Here is a 22514-nt window from a genome sequence, read left to right on the forward strand (position 1 = left end):
TTTATGCCAGCCTGAGGTATGTAAGCCAGACCATGTCTTGATGGTGACTGTATTACAGTATATAAACACTGAGGATAGGCATGCTAGTTTATTACAAGTCTCTGAACTTTAGAAATAGTCACAATAAATAGGGTATGATTTTCAGAACTGCAATAAGAAATTTAATGAAATATTATGTAGTTATTCCATTTTTCATCTCTAAAATTTCACTCTTCATCTGCCTTCTTTAGGTCTCAGCTTGGCCATTATTTCATCTTAAAGCCTTTCACAACCACCTCCATGTCCAGGTTAGGGCTCCCCCAGGTGTTATCCACGGTGCCTGTCTTTCCCTGTCATCACTCACCTACTTGACTGTACTTGACTGACACCACCTTTGTCCTTGTTACCCTTAAGAGATCACAGATTTGCCCTGGCCAGGTGACTCAGCTTGTTGGAGTATTGTTCTGTACACCAAAATGCTAGAGGTTTGATTCCTGGTCAGGGCACATACCTAGGTTGAAAGTTTGATCCCAGTCAGGGTGTGTATGGGAGACACTTTTTTGGTGTTTCTTTCTTTCTCATTTTCTCCCTCCCTCCCTCTTTCCTACCCCACTTTCTGCCTCTCTCTCTTCTTCCCTTCCTCTCTCCCTCCAATCAATTAACATCCTTGGGTGAGGATTTAAAAAAAGAGATGACAAATTCTATGAGGAGTCAAACATTATTTCTCTTGATTATTATTGGTTCTCCAGGACCTATGTCATAGGAGGTACTTAATAAATAGCTATTAAACTATAATACAACTGAGATGACAAATGTGCAATGGATATGAATCTATCAAAACTCATCTAATGGTTGAATCACTCAGCAGAGGCACTTTAACAGGCTGCTTGACTGTTCATTTTATTTATAAATAAGTTTGACAGGACAATAAATACCATACCAAAATGAATAAAATGTTCTTAAATAAAGGTATATGGTAGAAATTTTACCAGTGCCTAAAATATGATACTGCACTACTATGGATATTTTATAATGGTTTATAAAATTGAACTGATTCAAGCTCAATATCTGGTGTTAATATTTAAAGCTTTATTCTAAATAAAATGCTATAGAAAGTGGCTGAAACCAGGGAATTTCTAAAATCACTTGAAGTTTTAATTATAGTATTTTCCAGGTGTAATATGGTAACAAACAATACCATTTAGCATTTTTTATTTCCAAAGTAAGTGGGTTTTACGATTTATTTTTTCCTTCATTTAGTCTCATAATAAGTTATTTGACTCTTGAGCACAACATGACTGAGTCATTCAAGAGGGTACAGGTGCAACCGTGCAGTCAACTGACAAGCAATTTTCCAGATTACATGGGCAGGAGCCTCACTTTTTAATGAAAATTCAGTCCTAGGTTCAAAAGGATAGTCCCATGCCCACTGAACAAGGCTGCATTTTAAAAATAAATAAAGCTGTGCAAGGTTACTCTTCAAACTTGATTTTTTCCACCTCACTTATCTGACCCCCTCCTATTAGACATCAACCTGATTTGACTGAGTTTTCTTTGAAAGGATAGTCTTTAGCTTAAGATAATGTCATCTCATTGGAAAACAAGTCACTTTTGGACCTTCTTCCTTAAAGCAAGTATAGGGGGAAATTCCAGTGATGTTTTAAGAGCCATGAAAATTACTATGAATTCTTGGACCCTAAGTAATACTTTTAGAGTAAGCTCTCACTACCTTTTGCTATTCTCTAACTCTTCTATATAGTGATCTCTCTAGTGCTTTACACACCTAAAGAAGGCAAAATAAGATGCTGTTGTAGGGGCTCTCCAAACCTGTTCTGACCCAACTGCCCTTCATCACTCATGGTACAGTTGCCTCTTCGCTTTTCTAGTTTCTTAATTTAGGTCAATGTCTAAACATAGACAATTAAGTAATTGCCAGCAACAACCTCCAAGTTCAAAGTGCTTAACTGTAGAGATTTAAGCAAGTGCACTTATACAGGATAGGGAAAAAGCAAGCTTAGAGTTGTGAGTATGCAAAACATAAAGTTTATTCTTGTAGTATTATTTATTAATTATTGTATTACCTTCCACATGAAAACTGTAACCCTACTTTTCCCACATCCTAGAGGTGTAACACCAGAGCTGTTTATTCAAGGAGCCAGCTGCTCATATTAAATGGCCTCCCATTGATAGCCTATGCATTGCAAGAGTTTCTTGGTAGGTAACTAAAATTCCATTTTTCAACAATCCCACATCTTCCAGAATCTTCCACTGTACAATTTTGGAATCTGTGTGTGTGTGTTTTAAAATAATACATAATACAATATAGGATTCAAAATTCGAAAAGTTGGAAGAGACATCTTGTAAAGGTCCATAACGTCTCTAACTTTTGTTATGGAGTCAGCCACCTGGGACCCCAGTTCAAAGGCAGTTATGGTCATCAGTTTTATGTAGCTCCTTCCAAAGATATACTATTCACATAAGAAGCATAAATGCATATATTCTTTTTCAAGTGTATTTGATTATACTACTACAGTAGTCCAAGATTTTTCTCCCTTAGATACCCTTCCTCCTGGCACCTCCCTCCATCCAGCATTCCACCCCTCTAATTCATATCCATGGGTCATACATGTAAGTACATAATGGCTTCTCCATTTCCTATACTATTCTTAACCTCCCCCTATCTATTCTGTGCCTACCAATTAGGTTTCTTATTCCCTGTACCTTTTCCCCCTTCTCCTCCCATGCCCTCCCTGCTGATAAACCCCCATGTGATCTCCGTTGCTTTAATCCCATTCCTGTTCTAGTTGTTTGCTTAGTTTGTGTGTGTGTGTGTGTATGTGTGTGTGTGTGTGTGTTAGGTTCAGTTGATGGTAGTTGTGAGTTTCTTGCCAATTTACTGTTCATAGTTTTGATCATCTTCACTTTCTTAGATAAGTCCTTTTAACATTTCATATAATAAGGGCTTGGTGAAGATGAACACCTTCAACTTGACTTTATCTGAGAAGCACTTTATCTGTCCTTCCATTCTAAATGATAGCTTTGCTGAATAGAGTAATCCTGGAGGTAGGTCCTTGCCTTTCATGATTTGGAATACTTCTTTCCATCCCCTTTTTGCCTGTTTCTTTTGAGAAATCAGGTGGTAGTCTTATGGGAACTCCTTTGTAGGTAACTGTCTCCTTTTCTCCGGCTGCTTTTAAGATATCTCATTATCTTTCATCCTGGGTAATGTAGTTATGATGTGCCTTGGTGTGTGCTTCCTTGGGTCCAACTTCTTTGGGACTCTCTGAGATTCCTGGACTACCTGAACTGTATTTTCTTTTTGACAGATTGGGGAAGTTTTCTTTCATTATGTTTTCAAATACATTTTTAATTTCTTGCTCTTCCTCTTCTCCTTCTGGCATCTCTATTATTCAAATGTTGGAACATTTACTATTGTCCCAGAGGTTCTTAAATCTCTTGTCATTTAAAAAAAATTCTTCAATTCTTCATTCTGTTCTGGTTCAATGTTTATTTTCTTCCCCCTTTTTTCAGATCATTGCTTTGAATTCCAGTTTCCTTCCCTTCACTGTTATTTCCCTGTATATTTTTCTTTATTTCACTTTTCATAGCCTTCACTTCTTCCTATTTTGTATCTGCACTCATTCGTTTCCGTGAGCATCCTGATTACCAGTGTTTTGAACTTTGCATCTGATAGGTTGGCTATCTCCTCATCATTCAGTTATTTTTCTGGAGGCTTTTTTTAAAAGTTTAAATCTTTTTTATTTATTTATCTTTAGAGGGGAAGGGAAGGAGAGAGGGAGAGAAATATCAATGTATGGTTGCCTCTCATATGTCCCCTCATATGGGAACTGGCCTGCAACCCAGGCATGCGCCCTGACTGGGAACCAAACTGCAATCGTGTGCTTCGCAGGCCCAAGCTCAATCCACTGAGCTACACCAGCCAGAGCTGGAGTTTTGATGTGTTCTTTTATTGAGGACGTATTTCTTTTTCTGGGTGCACCTGTCACATTGTAATGAGTAGAACCTTAGGTACTCATCAGTGTGGGGCAATCTACTTCACTGTGTGTTGGCACTGTATATGGGGAAATGGTCAGAGAGGGAACAATGCCACTTGCTAGCTTGCTCAGCTGTCACCTGCTTTCAGTCACTTTCCTTGCTTCCCACAAGCAGACTGTACCCTTTTGGGTGCTGATTCCAAGTGGGTGGGTTTGTGTAGTTCTAGGATCCTGTGGGCTCCTCCAATGGACTCTCATGAGAGACTGGGTGTTTCCCCCACTGCCACAAACCCCAAAGGTTTTATCAGTCAGAGGTTTTAAGGCTTTATTTCCCCATGCCGGAACCTTGGGTTGAGTGGTCTGTCTCACTTTCCAGTTGTTCCTTCTGATTTATCTGCACACAAATCTAAAATATCCTAGCCCGCTAGTCACTGCCTTGTCCACCCCTGTCCGCTAGCCACTGCTATGTTTTGTGTCCTCACTGCCCTGCCTTCCTGTCTCCTCTTCTTCTACCAGTGTGGATGAATGCTTCTTTAACTCCTTGGTTGTTGGATTTCCATACAGTTTGATTTTCTGGCAGTTCTGGTTGTTTTTTTGTTTTTAAATTGGTTGTTATCCTTTTTGGTTGTGCAAGGAAGCAAAGCATATCTACCTATGCCTTCATCTTAGCTGGAAGCTCACAGAAAAATCAACACATACATTCTTTTTTACACAAATAAATGCACATTGCTTTTGTCACTTCATAAATGAGCACATAGAGAAGGCTCAGATCTTTTTTAATAATTACACAGAGGTTCATGTTATGGACATACCACATTGATTTAATTATTGCATTGTGGGGGTCATTTCAGTTGCTTTCAATCTTCTGCTATTAGAGCAATGCTGCCATGAACATTCTTGTACATCTCCTATAAGTAAACATACCTGATAGTATAACTTCATTTTGTCAAATTGTTTTCCATGAAGGTTACATAATTTATCCTCCCACCAATAATGTATAAGGGTGTATTTTTCTACAACTGTATGAAATGAAGGAATTATCAAATTTTTCATCTTTGCTAAAACATTGGTGAAAATGGAACCATGTTCTACTTAACCTTGAATTTCTCTGTGGTTTACCACAATTTCACATATGTGCAGAAGCCATTTATATATCCTTTTCTGTAAACTGTTATCTCATCATCTTTTGTCTGGGTTGTTGGTCTTTTCACATTGAATTGTAAGAGTTCTTTGTATACTAAGAACAAATCCCCCCCTTTTTTTCCCCACTGAAATGAGAAGCAAATTTTCCCTCTGCCCTTTTGTTTTACTTACAATGGTTTTATATTTCTTGGGAGAAAAATGTAACGTTTTTACAAGCACTTACCAGGACTTATTTTCCTAGTAATTTTTTTCTCAGGGGAAAAATAATTTTATAAAGAAAATAAAGGTTTTAGCTAAAGTGAAAATATTTAGTTAAAGCAATATTACATTTTTTTCTGTTAAAATATTCAGCAATGGCTGTTGTTGCTCAGGGGATTGAGTGTTGATCTGTGAACCAAAGGGTCGCAGGTTCGATTCCCAGTCAGGGCACATACCTGAGTTGTGGGCCAGGTCCCAGGTTGGGGGAATTCAAGAGGCAACCACACATCAATGTCCCTCTCTTCTTTCTCCCTCCCATCCCCTCTCTCTAAAAATAAATGAGTAAAATCTTTAAAAGAATAAATAATTCATCAACAGAAAGTATTTTCCTCAAATAGGATAGTGGTTTTTGCTACTTTGTTTAGTATACTTTTTATAATTGGAAGGAGGGAAGTTAAAAAACATTAATCTAATAAAAGAAGTAGTTTATATAATCATAACACTGAATGACGGTCAAACGGAAAAAAATTTTTAAAGGTTTTAAATATAAAAGAAGCACAACATCAAAAAATACCTTAATTTTCTATCATATACTGTAAGAAAATAGAATTGCAGCCCTTTATTATAAGCCTCTAATAGTACCATGCTATTCATTTTTAAAGGCTACTATGAAAATATTCTTTTCTTCATCTGACAGCCCACTGCTCAATTAAGCTACACATTTTAACAAAAAGCCTACAGTAGGTATAAATATAGAAGTGAACTGAACTTGTTTGATGATATCCTTTTTATGTTCAAGAATAAGAGTTTCTTCTAAAAATTGGGCTATTAGAAAGACTTCTGGCCAAGACGGACGTATAGGTAGATACACTGTGCTTCCTCCCATAACCAAAAGGATAAACAATGAATTTAAAAACAAAACAACAACCAGAACTGACAAAAAAATCAAACTATATGCAAGTTCAAGAATAAAGGAGTTAAAGAAGAAACATTCATCCAGACTGGTAGGAGGGGCAGAGACAGGCAGCAGCTGGTGGAGCAGATGGTCCCACATTTGCGTGTGGATAAACGGAGAAGAACAACTAGAAAGAGAGACAGACTGAGCAACCCAGGGTTCCAGGGAAATAAAGCCTCAAAACCTCTGACTGTAAAAACCTGTGGGGGTTGAGGTGGCACAGAAGAAACTCCCAGCCTCACAGGAGAGTTTGTTGGAGAGATCCATGGGTCCTAGAATGTACACAAAACCACCTAATCAAGAATCATCACCAGAAGGACCCAATTTGCTTTTGGGTAGTGGCAGAAGTGACTTAAAGCTGGCAGAGGGCTATACAAGCAGCTTTGCTCCCTCTTGGACTCCTCCCCCACATACAGCACATCACAGAAACATGGGTTGCCTTGCCGTGGCAAGTACCTATGGCTCCACTTCTTACTATATAACAGGAACACTGAGACAAAAACAAAATGGCCAAATTATAGAACAGATCAAAACTCCAGAAAAATACAACTAAGCAATAAAGAGATAGCCAACTTATCAGATGCACAGTTCAAAACTCTGATAATCAGAATGCTCACAGTATTGGCTACATGTGGCCACAAAATAGAGAAAAAAGTGAAGACTATGAAAAATGAAATAAAGGAAAATGTACATGGAACCAACAGTGATGGGAAGGAAACTGGGACTCAAATCAACACTTTGGACCAGAAGGAAGAAATAACCAATCAACTAGAACAGAATGAAGAAAGGAGAATTCAAAATAAATGAGGAGAGGCTTATGAACCTCCAGGACAACTTTACATGTTCCAATGTCTGAATCATAGGGGTGATTCGCCAGAAGGAAAGGAGGAAGAGCAAGAAATTGAAAACGTACTTGAAAACATAATGAAGGAGAACTTCCCCGATCTGGCAAAGGAAGTGGACTTCCAGGCAGTCCAGGAATCTCAGAGAGTCTCAAAGAAGTTGGACCCAAGGAAGCACACACCAAGGCACATCATAACTACATTACCCAGGATGAAAGATAATGAGATAATCTTACAAGCAGCAAGAGAAAAGGAGACAGTTACCTACAAAGGAGTTCTCATAAGACTATCAGCTGATTTCTCAAAAGAAACCTTACAGGCAAAAAGGGGATGGAAAGAAGTATTCCAAGTCATGAAAGGCAAGGACCTACATCCAGGATTACTCTATCCAGCAAAACTATCATTTAGAATGGAAGGGCAGTTAAAGTGCTTTTCAGATAAGGTCAAGTTAAAGGAGTTTATCATCACCAAGCCCTTACTATATGAAATGTTAAAGGGACTTATCTAAGAAAAAAGAAGATCAAAACTATGAACAGTAAAATGAGAACAAACTCACAACTATCAACAATGGAACCCCCAAAACAAAAACAAACTAAGCAAACAACTAGAATAGGAACAGAGTCACAGAAATGGAGATCACATGGAGGGTTAGCAGCAGGGAAGGGGAGAGGGGATGGGGGGAAAGGTACAGGGAATAAGCAGCATAAATAGTAGGTTGAAAATAGACAGGGAGCGGTTAAAAATAGTATGGGAAATGCAGAAGCCAAAGAGCTTATATATATGACCCATGGACATGATCTAAGGTGTGGGGAGAATGCCAGTGGTGGAAGGTATACAGGGTGCAGGGGAATAAAGGGGGGAAAATGGGACAACTCTAATAGTATAATCAATAAAATATATTTTAAAAAATAAAAATAAAAATTGCTATGAATTTTCTAGAACAAAAAATAAAAATTGATCATAGAGGCAAAAGGACAGATATAATAAAATTGTACTTTTTCTAGGTATTTAAAAATCATTTCTTTAAATGAACCACCATGATTCATTCTTACCAGTCCTCATAAAAACTCTAGTAACTACGTGATTTAGCATTACTCTCTACAAATGGAATAAAAACAACAGAGATTATGATGTAAAGTACAGTTTTAAACTCACATTGAAAATACATTTAAGATTTTTTACATTAACATCTGAAAACAAAGAAAATGTTATTTGGTACATGAGATTATTTATTAGTATATGCTAAGTTCATTTCATTTTTAAAATTTATGAAATGTTGTTTATTTATGTCAATACTACCCAAAGTAATTTACAGATTCAATGCAGTCCTTATGCAAAACTTATATAGATCTACTTATAACCACATTTTCAAAGTAGTCTCTAAATCTGAAAACAAACTGGTGGAATGATTTCTTAGACAAAAATTCTAGAACAAAATACATGGAGCAGAACAAATGAAAAAGGGCTGGCTATATCTGAGAAGTAAAATCTCAAACAATGCATATATAATTATTTTTATTATGCACTCATATGTAATTATTATTTTTTATTCTTATGTTCATAACCATATTCTTTCTTTGGGAAGAAAAACACAAGGATTGTAATTTCAATGATATGAATACTATAAAACATTTCCTTCCCTTCACCACAGGCATCTAATGATGAGACAGTTTTACCTCAACCAAAATGAGTATTATTAAGAGAACAAAAGGAAAGCACAAACTCCTTTAGATGCAGAATCTTATCTATCTCAAATCTTGTATTCCTCTAAAAAATGTTACTTGAGTAAAACTGTAAAATCACCATTAAAATCAGTGTTTTGATTTTAAAAAATAATTTGAAAACCCTAATTTGAAAAATACATTAACATCTACAACAGGTAATAAGACACTGAAATGCTTTCTAACATCTATCCTTAATTCTGTGTATTTTTTGAAAAGTATTTTCTTCTCTTCCAGGGGTTGCATTTTCACTCTGTTGATGGTGTCCTTTGATGCACAAAAATTTCACATTTTGATGTAGACTAACTTACCTTTATTTTTCTTCTGTTGACTAGGCTTTTAATGTCATTTTCAAGAAATGATCATCAAATCTAATGTTATATGGCTTTTCCCATGTGTTCTTTTAAGAGTCTTATAGCTTTAGCTATAAGCTAAATTTTGAGCTTCATTTTGAGCAATGAAGCTCAAAAGCCCAGTAATTGCTCTTCCCCTAACACACATACTAAATATCACCTGCCCCTAGTCATGGCCTAATCCAAACTGTACTTCTCCTTTACCATTTACATCTTACCTTGTAATGTCTGGGACCAGGCCAATCTCTTCTCTGCTTACTGTAATAATTGGAATGAAACATGTCATCAAAGTGGCTTCTCCTTGGCTTAGAAGTGGAAGGGGTAGTTTGCTTGTGGGCCCCTCAGTCCCCAGTGAAGGCAGGAAAGAGAAGCCATTCTCTTCTATCTCGCACCATGGGACCAAGGACTGGGAGAGAGCCCTGCCTTCCCCTCAGAGGCCAGGGGGTCTGTTCTCACCCCTGGTGCTAATGCCTGTGTGTTGTATATCTGAGCAGTCCCACTTGGTGGTGGTGGAGAGCAGGGAATAAACACCTGCCACTAAAAAAAAATTAAAGAATATGCAAACAATGGAATGTCATTTTATGTTCACGGATTGGAAGACAATGTTATTATGTCAATACTACCCAAAGTAATTTACAGGTTCAATGCAGTTCTTATCAAAATCCCAATGGAGTTTTGCAGAAATAGAAAAATACATTCCACAATTCACATTGAATCTCAAGGTACACCAAATAGCCCGCCAAAAAAATTCTGAAAAAGGACATGGTTGGAAAGCTCATACTTTCCCATTTCAAAACTTTAAAGTAATTAAAACATTGTTGTACTGGAATTACACAGACACATAAACCAATGAAGTAGACTTGAATGCCCAGAAATAAACCCTTAGTTATATGGTCAAATTATTTTGATTTGAGTGCCAAAACCATTAAATGGGAAAGAACAGTCTTTTCAACAAATAGTGCTAGGGGAGGAAGGTTACAGGGCTGGGTGAGAAAGGTGAAGGGATTGAACTAAATAGATGATAGATAGATAGATAGATAGATAGATAGATAGAATAAAAAATGAAGTTGGATTCTACCTTAAAGCAAATATAAAATTAATTAAACATGTATTAAAGATATAAATGTGTCCTGGCTGCTGTGGCTCAGTGGATTGAGTGCCAGCCTGCAAACCAAAGGGTCACCAGTTGAATTCCCAGTCAGGGCACATGCCTGGGTTGTGGGTCAGGTCCCCAGTAGGGGCTGCACAAGAGGCAATCACAGATCAATGTTTCTCTCCCTCTCTTTCTTATTCCCTTCCCCTCTCTCTCTTCAAAGAAATAAATGAAATCTTTTTAAAAAAGACATAAATGAAAGAGCTAAAGCTATAAGACTCTTAAAAGAACACATGGGAAAAGCCATATAACATTAGATTTGATGATCATTTCTTGAAAATGACATTAAAAGCCTAGTCAACAGAAGAAAAATAAAGGTAAGTTAGTCTACATCAAAATGTGAAATTTTTGTGCATCAAAGGACACCATCAACAGAGTGAAAATGCAACCCCTGGAAGAGAAGAAAATATATATCTGACAAAGAATTTATCCAGAATACATAAAGGATTTCAACAACTCAACAGCAAAACAAACACACAACCTGATTTAAAAATGGGCAAAGGACTTGAATAAACATTTCTTCAAAGAAGATAAATATATAAATGGGCAATATGCACATGAAAAGATGTTCAACATTACTAACCATTAGCAAAATGCAAATCAAAACTACAATTGAATGGTAACTCACAACCCTTAGGGTGGCTACTATCAACATCCAGAAAATAATAAGTGTTGATAATGATTTGGAGAAACAGTTCATCTTGTGAACTGTTGGTTGGAGTATGAAATGGTGCAGCTACTGTAAAAATAATGGTGTTTCAAATAATTAAGATTAGAATTACCATATATCAGCAATTCCACTGCTGAGTATATATCAAACAAAAAAAGGAGGGAGAGTCTTGAGTCATATTTGCACACCCATATTCAGCAACATTATTCACAATCACCAGTAGACGGAAGCAACTGAAGTGTCCATTGATAAATGGACAAAATGTGATATGTACACACAGTCAAATATTATTCAACCTTAAAAAGGGAAGAAAATTTTGACACATGCTGAATGAGTGAACATGAATTAACTTTGATGGCATTATACTGAGTAAAATAAACCAATCACAAAGGAGTAGTCAAATTTGTAGACAGAAAATCCTAGGGCCTGGGAGGAGTTGGAGATGGGGAATTGTTGTTTAAATGATACAGAGTTTCAGTTTCGCAGGATGAAAAGAATTCTGGAGTTGGATTGGTGGTAGCAGGTAGCATAAAAAATGTGTGTATATTTAATACCACTCAACTGCATACTTTAAATGGTTAAGGTGGTAAGTTTTATGTTATTTAAAAAATTTAAATACAAAAACCAATGCAAATTAGTATTTTTAATGAAACATTGAAAAGCAGGGAGGATGAAACTTTTAGGAAATGAAGAAAGCATGGTAGAACTAAAAGTTAAATGAAGAAGTACAAGAGCTTTACTACTTTATGTGCTTTAAGTCTTTATTCTGATCTGAGTGCAAGCATCGAATGAATAGACTAAGAATTAATTAAGAAGCATAAAACCTGGTAAACATGAAGTTGAAATATTTAGCTTATTAAGATGATAAACTCAAAAGTATCAGAAATAAAGTGATATCTGTTTATATTATTTTTACAGTTCCCCTTTGGGTTCTCAAGAAGGTATTTATTTTTTTTATTTTGCACAATGTGAAACTGATCACAATAGTTCCTGATAAAGGAAAAAGATTAATGCATTTGCTATCTTAAAGATGATAATAGACTAAATTCATACTGAAGACAGTTCACTTCAAAGAAAAATGTCAGAGTACTCTTGATACGAAGAAAATTAGCTGAGGAATTCAGCCTTCCCAACAGTGAGATAATGAGTACTGTACATGCACTTAAATTTTGTTTTGCATGATACTTCATGTTAACAACTGATAAGCTATAAAACACTTGCAGATGATCCTAGATACCATTTGTTACCTACAGTGAGCCACATATAGAAAATTTTCTAAAGATCCTGTTAACTACTTTTTTGTCTCTCTTTTTTTATTGTTCAAGTACAGTTGTCTCCATTTTTACTCTACCACTCCCTCATCACCCCAGCCATCCCCACCTCCCACCCTCAATCCTACCCACCTTTGGATTTGTCCATGTGTCCTTTACACATGTTCCTGAAAACCCTTTCCCCTTTTGCCCCCATTATCCCCTCTTACCTTCCCTCTTGTTACTGTCGGTTTGTTCTTAATTTCAATGTCTCTGGTAGAATAACAACAATTCTTAGACTACTGAATTTTTTCATCCCAATAGAATTTTTGTGCTAATGGCTAAAAAGAAAACTCTCAGTAATCAAAAGTAACATTTAGTAGTGGCAAGCAAGGTAATTTTTTTCAGTTTTTCAAAAAAATTTTTCAGTTCATGTTCCTAAATAGATTTTGCTTTTTATAGAAAAGTAAAAACCTAACTTTTTTATACTCGTAAAACTTTCCTGTGGTTTTAAATTACAAAGTCTTTTTGTTCTTCCAATTTCAGATAAGTTATGTATTGATAAAATTTATATTAAAAGTTAAATAGCAGACCTGGTTTGACTCAGTGGGCGGAACACCGGCCTGCGAAGGAAAAGGCTGCCTGGGTTGCAGTTCACATCCCCAGCTGGGGGCGTGTGAGAGGCAACCGATTGATGCATCTGTAGCACATCCATGTTTCTCTCCCTCACTTTCTCCCTCCCTTCTCCTGTCTCTAAGAGTAAATAAATAAAATATTTTTTAAAACTTTAAAAAAAGTTAAATGGCAGAGTTCACTTCTTGAAGAGCGGTTCTGTGCAGCAAACCAACTATAATTAGTCAAAATTATGAAAATCACTATTTGCAAATCATATGTTGTTATATGTATAAAATCCTAAGAAAATCAACGAGAAGTTATTAAAATTAATAAATAAGTTTAGCCAAGAGTGCAAGGTACAAGATAAATAAAAATCAGTTATATTTTTATTGACTTGCAATGAATAATTAAAATATAATTTGTTAAAATTCCACTAACAAAAACATCAAAAGAGCATATTTAGAGTAAATCTAACAAAAGAAGTGCAAAACTTACACTGTGAAAACTATAGATTCTTGAAAAATAAATTAGATACAATCCAAATAAACAGAAAACATCTAACTTTTGTAAATTGAAAAAATTTAATACTGTTAAAATGGCTTATTTCCCAGTATAATTCTTATTAGGATCCAAACTTTATTTTTGTCAGAAATTGCCAAACTGATAACTAAAAATCAAATGGAAACTTAAGGGACCCAGGTTAGCTAAAACAATCTTGAAAAAATAACAAAGTTGGAGAACTCATACTTCCCCTTTCAAAACTTACTAGAAAACTGTCTTGTAATCAAGACTGTGTAGTACTTGCATTAAGGATAAACAAGGATTAATAGCATAAAATTGAGAATCCAGAAATAAACCCATCAATGTACAGTTGAAAGGTTTTTCACAAAGGTGTCGAGATAAATCAATGAGGGAAAGAATAGTTTTTTCAACAACTATTGGTACAACAAGTAGGTAGCTACATATAAAAGAATGAAGTTGGATCTCTACCTCATGTTGAACTTATATGACAATATTAACCCCAAGTAGATCACGGATTTAAATGTAAGGGATAAAAAAATAAAACTTATAAGAAGACATAGTTTGTTGAAAAATCAGAGATATGTTCTATAGATAAATAACTTAAATTTCTTATTACGGAAGTGTATGCTTCCTTAATTTTACTACTGTTTTCCATAAATGGTAGTATGAGAAAAGATTTTCCTTGCCTGTTCTAGGTTTATTGTTGTTTTTGATACCTATTTTAGCTTATTCAAAGTTATTTTCATAAAGCAAGATTACTTTGGTCAGTTTTATTAAAATATGTGCTTTGCTCCTGGCACTTTGTAAGTGCTTTATAAGTATTATCTCTAGATGAGACAGCAGTAACCTACAACGTAGATGTTACTAGCCCCAGTTTACAGATGAATTTGGAAACTAAGGTTCAGAAAGACTAAGTCAAAGAGCCAAACTCATACATCTTGTACCTACAGAATATAATAAGCCCAGGTCAATGTGATTCTAAGGCACATGAACTACTTAGTACCTCCTTGCATCTAACTTTACAAAGTAGTTTTGCTAGACGAAATTCTGAGAAATGGTAGCACTGTTGTGGAAAATACACAGTGTTTCTTGGCATAGCAGAAAAGAGAGGGAAGATGAATGGGGCTTATTGTTTGGCATTGATAATGTCCACAAATTCAGGCTTGAGGTCACATAGATGGTAGGTAAAAAAATAGATAGGGGGGATGGCAAGAATAGTATAGGAAATATAGAATCTAAAGAACTTGAGACACATGGTCATAAACTAGAGGTGGGTAAGGGGGAGGAGGTGTGCAGAGTGGAGGGTAATAAAGGGGGGAATAGAACAACTGTAATGGTATAATCAATAAAATATAAATAAATAAATAAATATCTTACATGATTCTTAAAAAAAAAAAGAAAATGACCTTCTCAGTGATGCCAGCTTCCCTCTCATCTAGCTTCTCCCCAATGCAGGTGATCACTACAAGTTCCTCAGACAGGGCATGAGCTACTTTCTGCCCAATCTGCTCATCTGACTCCCCAGAGACATGCTCTCTCTCCGAGTGCCCCAGAACTACCCATGTGGCTTTACAGTCTTTGATCATGCCAGGGCTAATCTCCCCAGTAAAAGCCCCATTAGTCATTTTGTAGCAGTTGTGGGCAGCCACAGCAATATTGAGATCTAGCTTCTGCCTGGCAAAATCAATGTAGGTGGTTGGGGGTGCACAAACCACCTCGGTGTCTGCTGGCACCTCAGCCTCATTCAGAGTGTCGATGAGTTCCCCAGATTTGCTTTCCACCCATGCATCTTCCAGTTCCCCTCCATGAAAAGCTTTCTGGAGGGCGCCATGGGGCTGGAGCTGGCACAGTGCAGATCAGGATCACCTCTTCTTTCATTTCTTTTGGCAACACCTTGTAGTTTCTAGTGCATTGTAGTTTCCAGTGTAGAAAGGTAAGTTTATTCCTAAGTATCTTATTCTTTTCTTTTTTTTATTGTTGTTTAAGTACAGTCATCTCCATTTTTACCCCACCACTCCCCCACCACACCCAACCCCACCTCCCACCCTCAAACCTACCCCCTTCAGCTTGGTCCATGTGTCTTTTTTACATGCTCCTTGATGGTCCCACCATTATCCCCTATTATTCCTCTCCTCAAGTCCCTCTGGTAACTGTAAGTTTGTCCTTTATTTCAATGTCTCTGGTTTATTTGCTTGCTTGTTTTATTGATTAGGTTCCACTTATAGTTGAAATCTATTCTCTTTCACATTTCTTTTATTCTTTTTTGTGCTATTGTAAATGGAATTGCTTTTGTTTTGTATATTTTTAGGTCTTAGCTACAAATTCTTCTTCTTTAACAGGAAACCATCAAGATTTGTACATTTGCTGTGTTTTTCTAATTTGAAATATCTTATAACTTAAACATTTTTAATTAAATAAAAGATGTGTGAAAACATGGGGTATCTGAAGCATTACTGTGGGCTAAGCAAATATGACTTTTCCTGTGCTACCTCTGGGATCATTAACCTGTACTGTCACCTCAGAGCTAATACATTTGTTGCTTGATGTGGCAGTAGGTAATCTAGAAAACCAGGTCAATGGTCACAGCTCTCCCCTCTGAGACCCTAAAAGCAGGGGTTTCACACTATAGTGAGCATTTACTTACTCCACATAATTCAGATCAACTCTTTTCATAATAATAATGTCAAATGAAACTGAATACAAATATGCTTAGGAAAAAAGGAATATATGATCAGGAATACTCTCTTTTCAAATGGTTTAATGCTTCTAATAGTAGCTAAGCCAATAAATATGGGAAGTAGTTATTTTTCAGGGAGATTTGTAATGCATTAATTTTGATGTTTTTTAAATTGCTTTATTTTCCTCCTGAGCTGAAAAGTGAAACAGGAGGTAAAAATTCAGACACCACTTGAGATGTCAGGCCCATGAACTCTAGTTTTCCAACATGGAATCTAAACAAGCACAAAGAAATAACAGTTCTAAGAAGTATTTGGGGGCAGTGTTCTTATTAAGGCAAGGCTCTGCTTAGAAAAATATAGTGTTGAGGTATCAGATTACCATTATAGTAGTTACTCAAAACAGAATATGCTGAAGTCTACATTTTTGTAAAGTTAATTTTCCCCCAGGAAAATGGTAGATGATAATATTAATACTCTCTAAAATACATACGATTTGCTACTGTCCATTTACAAAGTTATTCTTTTAAAAGAATCATATAGAAAGAAGGAATGTAAAGAATTACGTAAGTTCATCACAAAATGTATCATAAGACAACTGTTTTAACTACATCAAAGCTTTCATTTTAAGAGAGTTGAATGAAACATCTTTTAGCAACAAATACTTTAGCAATTTTGGCATACAGAATGAATCACAAAATTTAAAGAGAACCAAGGAGACTACCATTAATTCATGAAGTAATCTCATTTACTTGTGACTCTAGCACATAAGAATATCAGCTTCTCTAGGGCAACAGCTTAGCACTTACATCTAGCACACAGCCAGCATATTGTAAGTATTTGTTGAATAAATGAATCTTCATTAAGTTTTTACTTCTGGCATTTTCTAGTTGGGATCAAGAAACTGCCATGCACTTAAAATCTCAGCAGGCCTTATATTTCAGTGAAATTGTATCATTTTGTTTTTCATATCCTGTTTAAATCTTTTCAAAAAATTCTTATCCAAGGATAATTTTTTCATTGCTTCTAGAGAGAGTGGTGGGGGATAGAGGGAAACTAGATGGAAGAGAGAAACATCGATTGGTTGCGTCCTGTACGCACTCCAACACAAATCCATTGTATGCGCCCAGACTGGGAATGGAACCTGCAACCTAGGTATGTGCCCTGACTGGGAACTGAACCCACAGCCCTTCAGTTATGGGCCCATGCTCCAACCAGCTGAGCCACACAGGCCATGGCCTATTTAAATTGTTTGATAAAAAGTCACTTTTCCCCAAAACAAAATGACATTTTCATGCAACTTAGCCTTAAGAAAAGGAATGTAAATTTATATACTATTTAATATACTAACTACATAGTAGTTTCTGGGTTCATGCTAAAACTAGAAAAATGACACAAGCTAAAATAATAACTTCATACCATAGTACAAACACTAAATCTTATTGTAACATTATTCAGTAAAGACACTAATTAAACCAAAGCAGTTCTGTTGTGTATATTATCCAAGGATTTAAAGTTCTTCAAAATAAATGTCACCATAAGGTAAGTTTAGCCTCAAAAATGTCTCACAACATGAAATCTCAAGAAAATGTTTTATGAGGCTTCAGATTATCATTTTAAAAGAATGGTTACCTACCACAGCTATCATATGCTTGGAATTATAATTGATGATGTTCTTCCCTATAACAAAGCTAAATGTATCTCAGTAAAAAAAATTAATCAGGTATCAGGAGTTGGTTTAGAATATGGCTAAATAGAGAAATGTATTTCCTAACTACTATAAGAGAAAAAAATTTCCATTTACATTCAGGTTCATAAAGAAAATGAAACAAATACATCTAAACAAATAGATTCAAAAGATGAGAGTCATTGAAAAGGTTAAAAATTGTTTTAACATAGAAAATTTCAAGATTACATCCCATGCAGAAAAAAAAAAAAGAAAGAAAACTTACAGAGAATGTTTTCCCGCTGTTTGATACTACAACAGTATGAACTTGATCATTCAATTGTATTGAAAGCTCCCAGTTAGCCACTTGCAGTCTAACAATAGGCACTCTGGAGTAGAAAGAAAAGAAAAACAGTTAATAATTTCATACTTTTCCCTCTCGGTAAACTGATTTTCTTTTGACATTAAGTGTGAAGAGTATAACTTCCAAAGACTATATTTCAAGAAATTTTATTTTAAAAGACTTTATCCTTGAAAAAAACCCCAGAGAGATTAAAAAAAAAAACAAACTCACACACAGACACTCAAGGACAACAGCATTCATTCTGAGATAATTGTGGTACCATCATGTACTTGAAATACCATCATTTATTCTGTGAAGTCAGTTGTTTTATTTGTGACAGTTCTTCAAATATTAACCTTCTTTAAGCAATATTAATTTCTTTTCAATATTTGATTACCATCCAAGACTTTTTTAAAAAGAATTATAATGCTAGTCTTTTCTGTATTGAGTTTGCAAAAAAACTGCACATAATTAACATATACAACTCAGTGGGTTTGGACATATTTATTCACTCATGTTACCATCACCACAATCAAGGTAATAAACATTTCCATTACCTCCAAGAGTTTCCTTTTGTTTTTGGTTTTATTTGTTTTGATAAGAATACAAATACCACCACTAATGCTGGCCCTATTTAACACACAATTTTTTTGCTGTGCATGATCAATATTATATGGTCTAGGAAAATTAGGTGAAGCAGCAAGAGACAAAACTATTTTTAAAATACAAATATTCTATACAATTTTTAAATGTATAATATTATAATGATTTCTGAATTAAACTAGTTTAAGTGTTGCATGTTTACATTATTTATAGTTGTGAAGTAATACATTAACCAGAAAATATGTAGTATTCAGACTCTGGCCTAAGTCATAGTTCTGAAAAAATGTTGTAGGTAATATTTTAATTTAATCTACCTCTTTACCATCACCTAGTTCAAAAGGATTTTCTGAGTACTTAATTTTTTTAAAGTCATATTCACAAAAATCTTTCAATATAATCAGATCACTTCTAGACATAATGTCTAATGGAGGACAGTTAATCATTGAGGTGAATATTTTTATTCATCCCACTACTTATTAATTCGTTTCCGGCAGATAAAGAAATGTTTTTTTGTTTTTTAAAATATTTTATTTATTTATTTTTAGATAGAGGGGAAGGGAAGGAGAAAGAGTGGGAGAGAAATATCAATATGTGGTTGCCTCTCATGTGTCCCCTACTGGGGACCTGGCCTGCAACCCAGGCATGTGCTCTGACTGGGAATCAAACCAGTGACCCTTTGCTTCACAGGCCCGTGCTCAGTCCACTGAGCTACACCAGCCAGGGCAAGAAATGTTTTGAATACTATAGAAGTAAAAATTAAAGTAAAAAAAGGTGCTTCAACAAATCAATAATAATTTACACTGTAAGCCTGGAAGGTTTTCTTGGGAATTTGAAGAGGACTGATTTAGAACACAGACCTTCACACTTCAGAGCTGGAAAAACTAACAGGGGATCATATGAGAGGGAGAGAAGGAGAGGAGAAAGAAAAGAATGCACGGCACAGGAGAGTCCTTCTGTGCATCAATTCCACTCTATTTTAGCACTCTATTCCACAGGGCATGTGTTCCTTTATGTTTGTCTCCCTGTTGGCCTGCGGGCTTCTAAAAGACCAAGATTATGCCTTATTTTTATGTATCCCAACCCCAGCACAGAGTCCAGAAAAAAGGCTGAAGCAATAGGAGAAATAGTAAAATTTGAGAACAACTATTATGTGTGTAGCTCTAGACAGCAGAGGCTCTGCCATCAAAGGGCCACAGCATGAGCCACTGAAGGAGAGTGAACCTTGAGCTCCTAGATTATAACCTGACTGTTTTTGGACTCTGTGGATGACCTCATTAGACTTCACTTTGTTCACCTGCGACTGGGATTAACACCCTGACTTCTCAGGGGTATTGTGATGACAGAAATTCCCTCATAGCTAAATTACTGTGCAACATGTCTTTCTTAAATCTTTGTTGTTCTCCACATTAAGTTACTCTCCTGCTCTAGACTGTTCCAAGATTTTCTACTTCAGATCAGGTTAAATCTTAACTTATCTGCCATTCAAGTTTCTTAAAAAATCAGACCCCTGTCTTTGTATCCATTTTTATTTCTGATTATTTTCTGATTTGGTTGGGCCAAGTGCTTCAATTGCTTCTCAAACCAAACCAAGTGAAGCTAAGATAAGTAAAAGAAACCAGCACAGTGGTTACAAACTCAGACTCTGGTGACTTCCAGTTTGCAATTAACTAGTTTGACTTTGAGCAAACTTTCAAGTTTCAGTTTCCTTATGCACAAAATTAGGATAATCATAGTATCTGCATCATAGTGATGTATTGAGAATTAAAGTAAATAATGCATGTAAATGTTAACTTTTATTGTTATGATTAGTCCAAACTGCAGGACTCTATCCTTGTTTTACCTCACACCTGAAATCCCTTTAAGGAAACTGAATTCCTTTTCTCTGCTTCACAAACTAACAGATTTTTAAAGAATATTCTCTTTCACATAAACTGTTCCCTAATTATAGTACAAACTCCAATGATCTCCCTTCCACTTAACCTATATTATAGGGTTAGTATTTTCACAATTTGTGACCCAATGATGGTAACTATTTCAAGTAAATGTGGAGATACTTTTTAGTTATGCAGCAAGCCCCTGTTTCCAGAGGAGCATGGAATTCGTTGATCCCAGCATCCTGTTTGAACCCAAAATACCATTTCCCACAGAAAGCAATCTTAACAGCTGATGGTGAGATATAGTTACTTCTCTTCAGAACCTAACTACTATTTATTTTTCCACTCTTTTATTTTGATCCACATCTGTTTCCTATATGTTATAACCTCCCCAAGAGGGAACTTGTAGCACAGGATCTTTTGAGTTAAAATGCTGAGGTCTCATTTCAGCCCATTCTCTTCCTAGCAATGTCCCAAGGAACTCACTTAATCCTTTGGAACCAAAATTCCCACAATTGTAAGATATGGACCAGAGCAAAGTTGTAGAGGCAACAGGGGAAAGCTATTGTTTCTTCTCAGTACATAACCCTGAAGTGGCACTCCTCTAAGCTTTCCTTTAAAGTAATATGTTAGTAGGATATAGGATAGAGGTTACACTGTGAAGGCAAAACCTTGAAATACCAAGAAAAGCCAGTCAGTGTGGAAACTTTACAAATTCACTCTTTCACAAACAAAATTTGCTAAGATTTCTTCTGGATTTTCATAAGTTTCAATGTAGTTTTGTTTTTAAATAAAATGGGTAGGGTTGGGCATATAGGCCCAATATAAATATCATTCATAAGCTGTGCAGTAGAAATGAACTATAATAAACTATAAATAAAAATAATAACACATACCAACCTAAAAGTACATATGCACTATTTCTTCAAAATTATTAAAACCACATTAACAATGATTGATATCAATTCTACCAGCATAAACATGTTTATAGTGGTAATAAAGTTATATTTTAAATTTTTGAGAAGAATTATATTTATCCAGTAAACCCAAAATAGTCCCAGAGAAGATTTTTATAAATGACTCTCTAAAAATGAGGGGGCAAAACTGCTGAAGCATCACTCAACTCCTCATAGTAATAATAACCAGAAAACAGCTACCTTTACTGAAGTATGTGTCTAAGTGAAAGAGGCTACTATGTAATCAAAAAATTCATCTGTACAACTTAACAGTTACGTGGAAAGCTGATATAATTCAAGCTACCACTTCAAAACACAGACAAGTCTCCAAACAAACCAACCAACAAACAGTCCTGGCCAGGTAGTTTAGTTGGTTACAGCACTGTCCCGATACACCAAGATGTGGGTTTGATCCCTAGTCAGGGCACATGCAAGAATGAACCAACAAATACATAAATAAGTGGAACAATAAAGCAATGTTTCACTCTCTCTCCACCCTACTTCCTCCCTTTCTCACTCTCTCTCAAATTAATAAAAACTTTTCAAAAAGCAGAAAAAGGGAATTCACGTAAACAGCTACTCACAAAGCAAATCAAATAATAGCTCTTCCCCAGACCTGTTTACTTTGATTGTCATCAACCAGCCAGAATGAATATGCTCAATAAAACTAATTTTTTTATATTTTATGGCAAAAACTATCAGTGGATTCTCACAAATATTAATGCTAGTGCATTTAGCTTGGTGAAACATTTTAGTCAAAATAAAGTACATGTAATAGTAACTCAAGTGCATTGCTACTACATGTCATTTTTTAAAGCAGATTTTATATGAACATAACTAAAAGAATCTTTAGTTAGCAGGGATTATAAACATCTCAAAGTCATATTATCAGACACCCAGAAAAGTTGGTTTGCAATTGAGCCATTACCTATTTCAGAGTGAAATCCTGAGTTAAAACAATGTTAGTGGTTAAAGAATCATTAAGCAATCCTTCATCATAA

At 35.6% G+C, this 22514-nt stretch overlaps 1 protein-coding gene and 1 pseudogene across 2 annotated transcripts in view; both read right to left on the minus strand.

Moving 5' to 3' along the window:
- Positions 1-22514, minus strand: part of PCCA (propionyl-CoA carboxylase subunit alpha) — a 468144-nt gene that overhangs the window by 148971 nt on the left and 296659 nt on the right. For both annotated transcript variants that reach the window (XM_037065798.1, XM_037065799.1), the window contains one exon: positions 18024-18126. In XM_037065798.1, the coding sequence (XP_036921693.1) occupies positions 18024-18126 (103 nt within the window). The remainder of the gene's footprint in view (positions 1-18023; positions 18127-22514) is intronic.
- Positions 14797-15289, minus strand: LOC119000674 (triosephosphate isomerase-like; annotated as a pseudogene).

Source organism: Sturnira hondurensis, unplaced genomic scaffold (assembly GCF_014824575.4).
Source record: "Sturnira hondurensis isolate 20B ecotype Veracruz unplaced genomic scaffold, ASM1482457v3 Scaffold0016184, whole genome shotgun sequence".
Taxonomy (NCBI): domain Eukaryota; kingdom Metazoa; phylum Chordata; class Mammalia; order Chiroptera; family Phyllostomidae; genus Sturnira; species Sturnira hondurensis.